Genomic DNA, 14,551 nt, shown 5'->3' with positions numbered 1-14,551 from the left:
GAGAGGAGGCGGGGCTGATGGCACCGCCAGTAGAAAACTTATCTGTGCCCACACCTGTGGGGTGCCACAGGTGTCACTTTCGGAAGTGGACAAGGAATCATGGATGTGCTACTTTGAACTTTGGCTTCACATTTGATAAATGTACCAGTAAATAAATGCAATCATTAGGGCCGAAGGTTACAACTGTTTCCTAGAAAATGAAGTGCAGGCATTCACTCCTCTAAGCTCTTATCTCCAAGGTGGATCTTGAAACTTCCCCCAAATACACAACATCCACAGGTGTTTATGGTTGCAGTTTTTCTGCTGACACGGTTTGTTCTTTGAAGAATGGGTAAGTAAACCCCAGGAGCTGAGGTTGGAGGTGTGGCTCAGGTGATTGAGTGCCAGCCAATGAGTGAAAGCGGCAGATACTAAGAGAGAATCCTAGTCTCAAACAAACAAAAAGAGCTAGGTTGCAAGGAGCAATCAATACTTGTGACCCTCCCTGACCCTAGGTCCCTGATGGGAGAGATGTCACAACTAGTTGTATAAGAATAACACTGGCTCATGACCTTTATTACCTATATGCTACGTCTACTTAATCTGAGAAATGAAAGGTCAGGTGACAGATAAGGCCTCAAAGTTCCTAAAACACAAAAGAAATAGAAAACTTTTCATCTGGGTACATATATACTTCCTTGCTTCCCTTCTTCCTCTGGCAGAAACTGATACTCACCCTATCGAATCATTTGGCCTAGGAAATACCAGGTTTACCCAGCAATTTCAGATTGGATGTGAGGTTGCCCCTAAAGACTCATTGAATGGTCAGTTCTCACCATAGATTGCTGAGGGGCTTGACCGAGAGGACTCCAACACCGTGGTGAGGTTTCAGCTGGATGGGGGCCAGGAGATGGGGCCTGTGTGTGGGAAGAGCATCGCTGGGCAGCATTGCAACAGCACTGTGTCGCTCTGTCTGTGTGTCCGTCTCTCCTCTCTCTCCCTCTCCTCTCTTTGCATCTCTGTCTCTTTCTCACTCTCATCTCTCCCTCAAGCTCTTTGCTCTCTGTCCCTCTCCTTCATCTCTTTCCCTCTTTCCTTACATCTCTCTCACTGTCTCTCTCCTGCCTTCTCATCTCTCCCTCTTTTCACTTTTTTCCTTTTTTTTCCAACTTAATATTTGATCACATCAGCACACACATCCATGTGATGATGTTTATCCAGGAAAATTAGTTCAAAATGAACATTACAAGAAAATTTTCCAAGGTGGAAACAAATTTCATGATAACAGTTTCTAAGTACGCAGACAGGATATCTCAATCCTGGAGTTTTCTAAGTCTGGAGTTGAAAGGCTGAGAAATGTCTAACTATGCATAGGAGATGTTTTGTTTGCTGCTGTTGGTTTTGGTTTTGTTTTTCTTTTGCCAGATCTGGCACTTGAACTCAGGGCCTTGGCACTGTCCATGAGCCTCTTTGTGCTCAAGGCTAGCACCCTACCACTTCAGCAACAGCAACACTTCTGGCTTTTTCTAGGTAGTTTGTTAGAGATAAGAGTCTCACTGACTATTCTGCGGGGTTGGCTTCAAACCATGATCCTCAGATCTCAGCTAGGATTACAGGCATGAACCACTGGAGCCCAGCTCTCTCTATATATATTTTTTAAATTTCTTTTTCTTTTTATCAGTTGTGGAGCTTGAACTCAGAGCTTAGGCACTATCCCTGAGCTTTTGTGCTCATGACTAGCACTCCACTACTTTGGGCCTCAGTGCCACTTCCAATGTTCATTCCTATCTGATAGGGCCTTCTTTCTACTCCTTCCTTCACTTCCCCAGTTACTTACCACATTTATTGTCATTCCTGACATTTACTCTGTGCAGATCTGAGCTGGTTCTATGGCCTTTGCTGAGCATTGAGTCTCTGAGGAAAGCTCAAATAACCACCAAAAACAAAAAAAAACAAAAAAGCTGGGCACCAGTGGCTCATGCCCATAATCCTGCCTACTCAGGAAGCTGACTCCTGGAAGTTTGCAATTTGAAGCCAGCCAGGCACAAAACCCATGAAACACTGTCTCTAACCAACAAATGTCTGAGTTGGGAGTATAGCAGACGTTATAGAGTACCAGGTATGAGTAAGCAAGCAAGCTAACAAGAGTGTCAGGTTCTGAGTTCCAGCCCCATAACTGGCAAAAAAAAAAAAAAAAAAAAAGGAAGAAAGAAAGAAAATCAATACAGTTGCTCCAGGTCTTAGAGCTTATATTCTCTATGATGGAATTGTAGGATGAACAGGACTTGATGAATTCATGTCTGGGCTGATTCTCCAGAGCTGGCGTGTCTGGGATCTTGTTCTCCATGAGGAAGAGGCTCAGACACTAATCCTTTAAGTCTCCCTTTGGGGAAGGGGATCCTTTCATCTAAAGAAACTGGTAGAGCTATAGTCCTCACTCAGGTCAATGGGAGGGTTAAGATTTGTATTTTCAGAAGTACAACGCTTTACTCTCATGTGTGATCCTATTGGTTTTCCCAAAAGGTGAGTAGAGATGTTTATTTCTTTAATTTCTGCTGATCCTCAAGGAGATCCAGCTGCCCACCACAGTGGTGAGCTTCCCCCCTCTTTTCTCTTTCATCTCTGTCTGTCTCTCGCATCTCTATCCTCTGTCTATCTCTCTCCCCTCTCATCTCTCCCCCTCTCTTTTCTCTCTCTTCTCCTCCTCTCTCTTTCTTTCTTTCTCCTTCCAAACTACCATGAATTGAACATTCCACCGTGAGGTTTCAGTCCTGCCTCGGTCTATGGGAACAGATTCCCTCAAAAAAAAAATTTTTTTTTTTCTCCTTTACATGGTTTCTCGTGGGTGTTTTGTCACAGCAATACAAAGTTACTAAGTTGATGTCTCCTTGGTAACATGTGTTAATTCCCAACCAGGCCTTTGGGTTCAGTTTCTTCCCCTGGGAGCTTGTAGAACAGCCTGAAGTCTCCAGGGTGATAGGCATTCACCTTTGGGTGAAGCCTCTCCAGGGAGAAACGCCAGGTGAATAAATGCATACACCTATTTAATATTTTTCCTTTTCTGAAAGCTGGTGCTTTACTGCCTGAGCCACAGCTCACCTTCTGGCTTTTTGGGGGTTCACTGGAGATAAAAGTATCATGGACTTTCTTGCCCACCACTATAAACTGTGATCCTCAGAGCTCAGCCTCCTGAGTAGCTGGGATGACAGCTTTAAAAAGCGCTTGCTGTGTGGTAATAAATGAGTTTCTACTTGACTTGACTCCCTGCTGCGCCTGATTGTCTCCCGGGTTAAGGGAGGCTGGGGAACAGGCAAGTGGTGCACTTACCTTTCCTCGGATCCCATCCATCTTCCGCAGGACAGACGAAGACCCAACATCTGGCGCCCAACGTGGAGCTCAAAAGGAAAATATACAGGTCGAGGCTAAGCCGTTTCTCAGGGTAAGTGAAACTCTTAGTATGGGTAATGCTATTTCACAGAAGAAGGAGGAGGAGGCAACATTAGGCCTAGAGGGAGTAAAGGAGGACTTGAGAAGTGAGAAGGAAAAGGAATGGGTCAAATTCGACCGAGAAAGCACTGTTCAGACAGAAGCATGCTCAGTGGAAGTCAAAACGAGGGTGAAGGTTACCCCCTCTGACTCGGGGGGAGGTACGGCACCCTACGTGACCCTACAGAGGGACCTGCGAGACCTGGACCCCTACCGACCTTCCACGGAGGGGCCGAGGGCTGGGGAAGTAACCTGTGGGAAGGCCTACCCTGTAAAGGAAGGGCCACCGGGAGCCTGGACCCTGGGCCACAGGATTCCCTTCCCCAAGCATATCCGGTCAATCTGGCACCAGGAGCTAACAGGCCCTTGGAATGGTATCCATGGGAAGCTAAGGATCTTAAAGAGCTCCGCAAGGCGGTGGCAGAGGATGGCCCAAACTCTCCTTGGGCCCAGACCCTATTACAGGACATTGTTTATCACCTGTGTGTCCCTGAGGACTGGCTGGATGTGGCCAAAGCCGTCCTTACTAGTTCTCAGTTTATTAAATGGTGTGCCTTCTTTAAGGAGGAATGCAGAGTGCGGGTGGAGAATAACCGGCAGGCTCAACCTGAGATACATATTACTTATGCCATGTTAACGGGGACGGGGGAAGGGTACTCCACTGGCGTCCAACAGGCCGCAATACCTGGCCCGTACCGTGACCAGGTGAGGCAGGCAGGACTTGCCGCATGGTACAAACTGGATGATGGGCCCACTGAGTCCCCATAGCAGGAGTGAGACAAAAACCAGGTGAGCCTCTACCTGATTTTATACTGAGTCCAACAGGGTGTTCATCGTAAGCTGCCAGCAGGGGACCTCCAGGATCAATTTGTAAAGCTACTGGTTTGGGAAGGGATGAATGCAGACCACCTCACAGCCTGCGCAGGATTGAGAGAGAGTTCCTTGAGCAGATGGGTGGTTACCTCGCAGGATGTGGGAATGCAACAGCACCAGTCCCAATCACTAGCTTTAGCTTTACAGGCTCAGGCATCGGCAATGACTGAGGCTATCACCCAGGCGCTGGCAGCCCAGGGCCAAGGAACCCCAAGACCATTGGGGAGAGGGACTTGTTTTAAATTCAGGCAGGATGGGGCACTTTAAGAGGGACTGTTGGGCTGGGAAGGTGGCTCAGTGGTACAGCGCTTGCCTTGCATGCATGAGGCCCTGGTTCGATTCCTTAGCACCACATAAGCAAAAAAGAAAAAGGCTGGAAGTGGCACTGTGGCTCAAGTGGTAGAGCGCTAGCCTTGAGCTGAAGAGCTGAGGGACAGTGCCCAGGCCCAGAGTTCAGGCCCCATGACCAGACCCCAAAAAAAAAAGAAAAAGAAAAGAAAAGAGGGACTATTCACAACATTCCCCCTGCCAACTGGCCCGGGGGGTCCAAACCGCCCCCTATTCCCTGCCCCAGGTGCAGGAAGGGATACCATTGGAAAAAGGATTGTCGATTCAAAGTTGATTTAGATGGGAAGCCTTTAAACTAGGGGAGGGGTGTCCTCCAGCCCCCTTAACTCAAGGAGGACCCCCCTCTGCTGGGAGGTCCAGGCATCCTCATGGCAGGACGACCCAGACCTATTGGACCGTCCCCCTGGTGGAAGGGCTCTGCCCTAAAATGAGTATTTTCATAGGCAGGAAGTGGTATCATTGCCTAATTGACACAGGAGCAGATTAAACCATACTCAGGGAGGAGGAAGTGCCCTCGGACTGGAAGCTTGCACCTGGGCCCCGAAATTGGGGGTAAGGGGCAACTCCCAGTCCAAAGAGACAGTCGCCCTTATGAAATGGACTAGCTCAGATGGAGAACAGGGAAAGATATGCCCTCTAGTGGCAAAAAACCTCACTGCCAATTTACTAGGGCAAGACATGCTAAGACAAATGGATGCTGTGGTCACTACAAACCATAGAGCATTCTATGACAATATTCTGGATGAAGAAGAAGCACAAAGGCTTTTTTAACTTTCATAATTACAGAGAGGAACATAAGGGACCCACTAGGATGCACCCCCAATCCTAAAGGCCACTGTCCCCCCAAGTACCTCCCATTAGTTGGAAACCAGGAAGCCCTATTTGGGTGGAGCAGTGGCCATTGACCAAACCTAAACTTGTAGCCCTCCACCTTCTGGTGGAGGAACAGATAAACCTTGGGCACATATGCCCTTCTATGAGTCCTTGAAACACACCGTATTTGTTATCCAAAAAGCATCTGGGGGCGGCCGCATGCTCCAAGATCTATGTAAGGTAAATGAAAGGATGGAGCTAGTAGGGCCCTGGACTCCTGCTATACCTTCAGAATATACCTTGGTTGTGATTGATGTTAAAGGTTGCTTTTTTTTTCTATCCCCCTGCATCCAGATGACTGCGAGAAGTTTGCCTTCTCCATACTTTCTCTTAATTTTTCCCAGTCTGATTGGAGGTTTGAATGGACAGTGCTGCCACAGGAAATGGCCAATAGCCTGGCCTTTTGCCAACAATACTTGGCCACACTTTTAGGGCCTGTGCTGGGTTCAGCTACCTCCCTTGCCTATGCCTACATGGATGATATAATTCTGGGGCACCAAGACCCGAGCCGCCTGGAGGGCCTTCTGGCCCAGTTTCTCACAATATTAAAAAAGGGGGGTTTTACCATAGCCCTCAATAAAATTCAAAAGGTCCTCCTTTTAAGGTGGTCAGATCCCACCTTACCTTGACTCAGGCCAGCTCCCTTAAGCCTTTGCTGGATATTCCAGCCTCTCTGACCCTAACCCAACTTCAGAGTCTTTTAGGGGAAATCGATTGGCTATTGCCATGGGTTCCTGTCCCTAAAGATAGTCTTGTGCCCTTATTTGCCCTACTAAAAGCGAGACCAGAGCTGGTAATTGTAATAACCCATGGGGCCCTGATAGATAATCAACCAGACCCAATAGTCAGCATGGCCCCATGGCCAGCCTACTGGAGGGGGCGGGGCATCAAGAGGTGAGCCTCACCCTCCACAGCCCTGGCCACTGGGCAGGGCTTTGAGAGGCTGAAGTTAACCCTCAGGGCATGCCTCCGGAGAAGCATGCCATGGCATGGAAAGGGGCGGGGCATGCTGCTGAAAGGGGAGAGCGCACTACTGGAGGGGTGGGGGGGGTCCAGCCCCACATGGTGAGCTGTCAGGAAGTGACTGGACAGTGGGCAGCTTGAGGGAGGAGCATGAATGGCAGTTGGAAAACCCTTAGGGGAAAACCATTAGGGGAAGAACCATTAGGAAAAAGACAGTTAGTGCAGAGGGAGGAGAGGAGTAGGAGTGGAGGGAAAGACTGCAGGAGGGGAAAGCCTGACCGAGCAGAGCAGGGCAGGCCTGTGGAGGACAGGGCAAATCTTGAGAGGCCATTTGGGGCTTCTCAAGGAAGCCATTTGGGGCCTCCCTCTAGAGAGGCCTGTGGAGAAGCACCAACCAGAGCAGAGCAGTGCAGGCCTGTGGAGAGTGGAGGAGGAAGGGAAGAAAGGGAAAAGCCTTCCCCTTTGGAGCTTTGGAGGTCAGAGGTTTGGAGGTTTGCAGACTGACTAATAGGTGGTTTGCAGACCAACTAATAAAGGTCAGAGCTGCCTATTGGATGCTTGAAGGTTTGGTGGTTGAGGCTGCCCTTGGTTCTGGGTATCTAGACCAGGACAAAGTAGTCTCAAGACCCCTTTCTTGTGTAAACTACTTTTGTTCACCTCTCACTGTGCTTCGATGGATTGTCTCACTCTCCAGAAGTCATACTGTGATGGCCCACTAAACTTGGCCCAAGCTCCTCCCTTCTACCCAAGAAGAGGCACCACACTCAAAGAAGACAGAGTCCAGAGCCCTTCCTCACCCCCACCTCATCTGTTAGTAGATTCATACTGAGAGGGCACTATGACCCTGCATTTGCCACAGCCCTGGTAGCAGCAGGGAGACTGGGCCTGTTTGAAACAACACAGACAAAAGCCTGAGCAGCTGTGGGATCCCACCCCTTCTGAAGCCTCACACCCCCCCTGGAGAGCTGAGGTTGGTCTCCCCAGCCCTCTGCAGCAAACAGGCCTAAGTGCCCAGCTGCTGGTGGATTGCTCACCTGTCTGGACCTGTGAAGCACATGCACACATGTGCACAAACGCAGAGCAAAGGGATGAAAAGGATCTTCCATGCAAATGCACCCTGCAAGAAGACAGGAGTAGCCATATTGGTGTCTTTTCATTAAAATTAGTACAAGGGGAGGCATGTCTTGGTGTGGCATGGACAGGGAAGGTGGATGGGGGCATTCAGTGTCCTCTCTCCCTTTGCTGGTGGGGTACCTAAGAAGGCCAAAGGGCCTACGGGTCTGCAAGCCAGAGGACTCCCTGGTATTGAGCCACTCTGCTTAGGCTGACTTGCTTAGGCCTGTCCAGAACTAAGCATTTTCCAGCTGTTCTGGAACAAAGGAGGGGCACTCAAGGGTCCCAGAGCCCAGGGGAGGAGGTGAGGTTCTCAGGGGAATGAAGGCCTCCAGGTGTGAGCAGCAGTGCAGAGGAGAGTATGGCCGCATGGTGGCAGTGGCTGGTGTCTGTACCTCCACTATCTATCACCTCCTACCTCCCTGGAATCCACAGGCCCAGCCCCCGACCTCAGACCACCCCAACACGGGCCCTGACCACCCCTCCCAGTAGCCCCAACCCCCACACATAGTAGCCCCACCCCCAGAAGTCCCACCCTGACCTCAGCCCTCCTCCTTGGACCTCAGGCCCTGCTACCCTGACCACAGACCTCAATCCCTTCTCTGCTCCCTGACCACAGCCACAGCCCCTCAGCCCCTCCCTTTTCTACCCCCTCCAACCAGACACCAAGCCTGAGTCTAGACACACTGCACAGACCGGCAACCTGGTCAGTCCTCCTGACCAGCCTCCACCAGCTCCAGCCCCAGGCCTCCACCACCCCCAGCCTGCCCAAGCCTCCCTCCCAGGGGCCCAGCTATGCCAGCCTGGAGCCCAGGAGCCCCTCCTGTAAGATCCTGGCACCAGAGGTTCAACCATTGCCACATGTACTGTTCCCAGGGCCTCAGTCCTGGACTGCATTAAAAGAAAATAAAAGAACACTGCTCGGCCTTGAGCAGGTGATCAGGACCCAGAGAGGGTGGACACAGATGCCCTCAAAATATGAACTATGAATCACACCTGAGTCTCCAAATATGCCTCTCCCCTGGACCACACAAGCCCCAGGACCCCAGGTACCTCCCAGACCCAGATAAATCATCTCCCCACACTGCTGCTGGGGAGGATTGCACACTGCAGAAGGTAGTGTGGACTGTCCCATGAGCACTATGTGTGGCCCACAGCGGGCCCCTCCTCAGACTCATCCATCCCCAGTTGAGTAGATGACTTGCCCAAGCCCAGAGTACAACTCTCAGGGTGGCTGCCATGCTGCCAGGCTCTTCCCTGGAGGCCCTGTACCCTCTCTGGTGACGATCTTCTCATCGGGCTAATTCAGCCCAAAGGCCCAGTGCCTCAGTTTCCCCAGGGGAGATATCAAGACTTTCCATATGAAAATGCTGGGAAACTGAGAACAAAGCAATGGGAGTCTGGAGACCAGCAAGGCTCCAAGGGTCCCCAGAACAACTGACTTGCGAGAAAGGGGAAGAGAAAGCACATGGGGAGAGAAAGCAAAGATAGCTTGGCAAGTTGGGGGGCAGCACAGAAGAGGCAGCAAGGGTTAAGGGGAAGTCGAGGAAAAAGGGAAGTCATCCTCTTCACACAGTGACAGCAGGAAGATGACACTTTCTTACATGAAACCCCGTCTTCCCTGTCCCCTCATTAAGCTGACACCAGGCTCCTCCTGGGCACAGGGGGGCACAGACTCCCACAGAGCCAGCCTGTGCATCACCAAACCTCCACCCTTCTCCTCTCATTTGTGTCAGAGTGTGCCATGGACTGGAAATGTGTGACTCATTGCTGCTCTGAGTCTTCTTTGCCCCCTGCCCAAGTGAGGATCTGGGGACCTCCTGGGGTCGCCACTACTGGAACTTTGGTATTCCAACTTTGGCATCCAGAGACTGTGCCATGCAGCCAGGCCAGAGCCTCAACTCAGCAGAAGACTAAAGTGGATCCCAAAGTCCAGAACCAAACCCAACCTGTGACACTTACATGGGCTGGCAGGAGGGCACAAAGGTGCCAGCAGGGCAGCGTGACACCTGAAGTCACTGAGTGAGTCATCTCTGCACCCGAGGAAGGTGGCAGCCAGTCACCAGGGAGGCAGCCTGCACACCTGGAAACTGCAAGGTCCTGATCCAGCCTGGAGCGGAAGAGAAGGAAAAAACACACACCAGTGGGCCTTGGTGTTCCAGGGATCCCAGGAGCATCATCTTCCTCACCTTTTCTTTCTTTTTTTCTTTTTCTTTCCCTTGTTTGTCGTGTGGCTTGAACTCTGGGCCTGGGTGCTATCCCTGAGCTCTTCAGCTCAAAGCTAGCACCCTACCACTTGAGCCACAGCACCACTTCTGGTTTTCAGGTGGTTAATTGGAGATAAGAGTCTCATAGGGGCTGGGAAGGTGGCTCAGTGGTAGAGCGCTTGCTTTGCATGCATGAAGTCCTGGGTTTGATTCCTCAGCACCACATAAGCAAAAAGACAAAAGCCAGAAGTGGCGCTGTGGCTCAAGTGGTAGAGCGCTAGCCTTGAGCTGAAGAGCTGAGGGACAGCGCCCAGGCCCAGAGTTCAGGTCCCACAACTGGACCCCCTCCCCCCCCCCAAAAAAAAGAGTCTCATAAACTTTCATTCTGGGGCTGACTTTGATGCACCATCCTCAGAACTCAGCCTCCTCTAGCACCTCACAGCCATGAGACCACAGCACCCAGATCCTCACCCTTTCTAAGACCTGTGTCTGGGAGCAGAGCTGAGCAAACACTCATGCCCACCTTCCTCTCTCTGAAACAGCTAGCTCTGGCCCTGGGCAGTCCCTTCCCCTGGGAGGAGAGACAGGCAGAGACTGGGGAATAAGAGAGATGCCCAGAGATGGGGAAGCAGAGGAAGAAAAGGAGGGGAGAAGGATGAGAAGGGGATATGGAGACTGCACAGGCCATAGCGAAGGATCAGACAAGGCAGGTGGTCAAGACGGGACAGGTGAGGCAAGGATAAGGTGAATCTCTCAGCACCAAGTGGGAGGTGGAGGCTGGAGGACTGCACAAGGGAGGCCCTTCTGCCCTTTAAGAAAAGGAGAAGCCACATGGTGAAGGAAGTTGTGGGCCACAAGGAAGAGGAGATGGGAAAGTGAACATCCTCCCTCAGCCCTGGGGAGATGCAGTCTGACCCAGAATCTCCACGTGACACTCACCCCACTTGTGCAAGCCCCCAGGGTTCTGTCAGGGCCTCTTTTCCGGCTGTGGTCCTCAGCAGGCCTCCTCCCCCAGAGGAGACCAGCTATGGGGTGGGTCCTGGTAGCACTGCTGCTACTGCCTGCAGGAGTCCTGACAGCTGGTGAGTGGCCAAAACCATCAAGCCACAGGGAGCCTGGGGGCTGGGCATGTGCAGAGGGCTGTGTGGGAGGAGGTGGCCAGGACCAACCCTTCACCCACTTTCCTCTCCCAAGCCTGGAGAGGGTCAGCCCTGCCATCTGTCCCACCAGACTCTGGGGATGCAGGTGCAGGAGCATCTGGGGTTCGTCTCTGCCTCCCCTCTGGCAGGGACTTGCTTCACATTCCTCCCTTTTCCTCCAGACAGAGATTTTGGGATGACGCAGCCGAAACACCTCTCTGCCATTGTGGGAGGCTCCATCGAAATCCCCTTCAGCTTCTTCCACTCCTGGGAGCTGCCCCGGTATCCCAAGGTGAAGGTGTTTTGGAGATGGATGTGGTTCCACGGGGAGTTCATCTACAACATGACCCCACTTTTCATCCATAAGCATTTCAAGGACCGGCTGGTCCTGAACTTCACAAAGGACCGGACCTCAGGCTCCCTGTCCATTTTGAACCTTCGGAAGGAGGACGAGAACATGTACTTCTGCCGCGTCCATCTGAAGACAAAGGAAAAGGGTGAGCAGCAGTGGCAGTCCATCGAAGGGACCAAACTCACCATCACTGAAGGTGAGCCCCCTCAGTCCTCACACTTCAAATCTTCTTACTTCCTCTCCCTTATCTCTGACCTCTTCTCAGGGCCCTGCCAGTGTTATTCTTTGATTGCCTTTCCCAATAACCATCCCCAAACAGGTGCTGCTTCCCCTCTCCTTTGTCTCCCAGTGGTATTTGAGGTTCACCCCAGCCCCACACCCTGGGCCTCAGCCCTACCACAACTGTCCAAGTTCTAACTCAACAAAAGCACTCCAGGCCTGGGAATGTGGCTTCGTGGTAGAGTGCTTGCCTAGCATGCATGAAGCCCTGGGTTCAATTCCTCAGTACCACATAAACAGAAAAGGCCTGATGGCACTGTGGCTCAAGTGGAGAGTGCTAGCCTTGAGCAAAAGCAGCTCAGGGACAGACAGTACCCAGGCCCTGAGTTCAAGAATCAGGAAAGAAAGAAAGAGAAAGGAAGGAAAGAAGGAAGGAAGGAAGGAAGGAAGGAAGGAAGGAAGGAAGGAAGGAAGGAAGGAAGGAAAGAAAACCACTCCAGTCCTCCCTGTGCCCTGACTTGCAGATTCATTTGACTTTGCTAGAATGTGTACTGTTTGTAATGTTATCTTCTGTTATATTTTATGTTATGTGCATTAACTCTTGATCATCCCAGAATGCACAGCAGGTATCTGATGGATCGTCTCCTTGGTCTCTGGGCCTGCTGTAACCCCACACCATCACCTGTACCCTTACCTTCAACCTCCCCACTCCTTTCCCCAGAATACCTTTTTCACCCCTCCCTGCCCCAGCTACTCCTTTCCCTTCCCTTCTCTTCTTCCACCTCTTGCTGAGCCCCCTCTCCCATACAAGCCCACATGTTCTTCTAGTCAATGTGTCTCTTAGCTGCCAACCTGTGCTCCTTTGCAGCGTCCACCCACTTGCAGGGTGAGCCCCGCTGGCCTAGCATTGTTTGCTGGCCTAGCACTGTTTAGCCAAGCCATGCCAGTGGCTCTCACCTGTCAGCCTTGCTATGGAGGAGGCTGAGATCTGAGGAGCAATGTTCAAAGTCAGCCTGGGAAGGAAAGTCCATGAAAGTCTGATTTCCAATTAACTAACATAACCTCCAGGATTTGGAGTATATGATCATAGCTATCCCAACAGGGTACTCTCTCAGAGAAAGGGGGTAGGGGCTGATCATTTGCTGCCTTTACTACATGGACCTAGTGTTGCCTAGGGATAGAGCATGTTAATCCATGAGGGAGGAGGCTTCTGAGATAACATTTCCTCTGATTTCTTTCTTTCTTTCTTTCTTTCTTTCTTTCTTTTTCTTTCTTTCTTTCTTTCTTTCTTTCTTCCTTTCTTTCCTTCTTCCTTTCTTTTTTTTTTTTTTTTTGTCAGTAATGGGTCCTGAACTCTGGGCTTGGGCGCTGTCCCTGCGCTCTTCAGTTCAAGGCAGCACTCTACCACTTGAGCCACAGCACCACTTCCAGTTTTCTAGTGGTGTATTGCAGATAAGAGTCTCATGGACTTTCCTGCCCTGGCTGGCTTTGAACCGTTATCCTTAGATCTCAGCCTCCTGAGTAGCTAGGATTACAGGTGTGAGCCACTAATGCCCAGCTCCCCGAGATTTATTTCTGAGTAGTGAAGTGACTTCTTATTCACTATTGAAAAATGGTACAGAGTCAGGATTTAAACTTGGTTGTTTGGAATCCTTTTGTTTGTTTGTTTGGAGGTACTGGAGTTTGAACTCAAGGCCTGGCACTTACTAGGCAGCTGCTCTAACACTTGCATCCCTCTACCCAGCCCTGCTCATCTGGAGTCTAAGCCTCCCCTTCTTCCTCTCTGAGTGGATCTCTGAGAACTGCTCCCCTCTCCATATTCCTCTGAACAAGACAAGATCTGACCTGTCACTCACAAATTCCCACTCTTGCAGGAGAATCTGCTGACTTCTGATCTTTCCCCAGCCATCAAGACCACCACCCAGATGAAGACCACCACTGAGAGAAGCACCAGTGTAGCCTCTGAAGTTACCTCAGCCGGTTTCACAGTTTCAAAGTCTCAGCCCCTGAGTCTGGGAGCCATTGTTGGGGTGGCAGTGGCAATAGCTATGCTCATAACTGGGGTGCTAGTACTGATGGCCTTTCTCAGGTGGAGAAGGAAAGGTAAGTGGCCCAGGGTTGGCCTCTCATTGTGCTTCTCAATGGGTGTGTTTTAGAATGCACTTGCATTATAAATATATAAGATGGTTGTTAAAAATGCAAGTTACCTGCCTGGCACTGGTGGCTCATGCCTGTCATCCCAGCTATTCAGGAGACTGAGATTAGAGGATCAAAGTTGGAAGCCAGCACAGCAGTAAAGTCCTTAAGACTCATCTCTAGTCACCCACCAGAAAACTGAAAATGAAATGATGACTCAAAGTGGTAGAGCAAAAAACTCAGGAACAACATCCAGGCCCTGAATTCAAGCCCCATAACCAACAACAACAACAAAATAGAGACAGAATAGCGGAGTGACAGGACTTGTAATGGGGGTAAGAGGACAAGTATGGCTGGCCTCAGCTTACTGCTCTGACTGGTTGGGGCAGAGCATCTCCATGTCCCTGTTTCCCTCAAGGTTAGTCTGAACATAGGACACAGTTAAGAGGGGGACAGAGGATCACATGAAAATCATACTTACACCATGTTTTTCTTCTACAGGACAGACAACTACAGCTCAAACCCCAGCAGGGTGAGTATTTGTCCTCCCAAAGATATGTGGCCAGTGGGACAGAGGTGCTGGTTTGGGGGGGCTTCTTTACAAGTTTCCCCTATAAGAACAAGTAGGAAAATATCACAATGAAACCTATTACTTTGTACAATTAACATGTGCTAATAAATAAGACAGATATATTATCTGAGCACCTGTGGTTCATGGCCAGTAATCCTAACTATTCAGGAGGTTGAGATCTGAGGATCATTGTTTGAAGATAGCTTTGGTGGGTGGGTATGCATGCACGCACGCACGTGCACACACACCCCACATCTTATAGGTGAATATTTTAACTAAAAGCCTTCATTAT

The 14,551-nt window shown here is 50.5% G+C and overlaps 1 protein-coding gene across 3 annotated transcripts in view; it reads left to right on the top strand.

Annotated features, from left to right (window-relative positions):
• The window catches only part of LOC122113541 (paired immunoglobulin-like type 2 receptor alpha), a 91,001-nt gene that overhangs the window by 73,614 nt on the left and 2,836 nt on the right, over positions 1–14,551 (top strand). The window contains exons 1-4 of one of the 3 annotated variants that reach the window (XM_042686551.1): positions 10,780–10,924; positions 11,164–11,529; positions 13,458–13,655; positions 14,190–14,220. In XM_042686551.1, coding sequence (XP_042542485.1) covers positions 10,870–10,924; positions 11,164–11,529; positions 13,458–13,655; positions 14,190–14,220 — 650 coding nt within the window. In that variant the 5' untranslated portion in view covers positions 10,780–10,869. Of the gene's footprint in view, positions 1–10,779; positions 10,925–10,948; positions 11,530–13,457; positions 13,656–14,189; positions 14,221–14,551 lie in introns of those variants that run through there. The other 2 variants (XM_042686552.1, XM_042686550.1) reach the window with 2 other exon arrangements.

The sequence above is a fragment of the Dipodomys spectabilis genome, unplaced genomic scaffold (assembly GCF_019054845.1).
Source record: "Dipodomys spectabilis isolate Male_0828 unplaced genomic scaffold, ASM1905484v1 ptg000098l, whole genome shotgun sequence".
Taxonomy (NCBI): domain Eukaryota; kingdom Metazoa; phylum Chordata; class Mammalia; order Rodentia; family Heteromyidae; genus Dipodomys; species Dipodomys spectabilis.
This window is presented reverse-complemented; position numbering and strand designations above follow the sequence as displayed.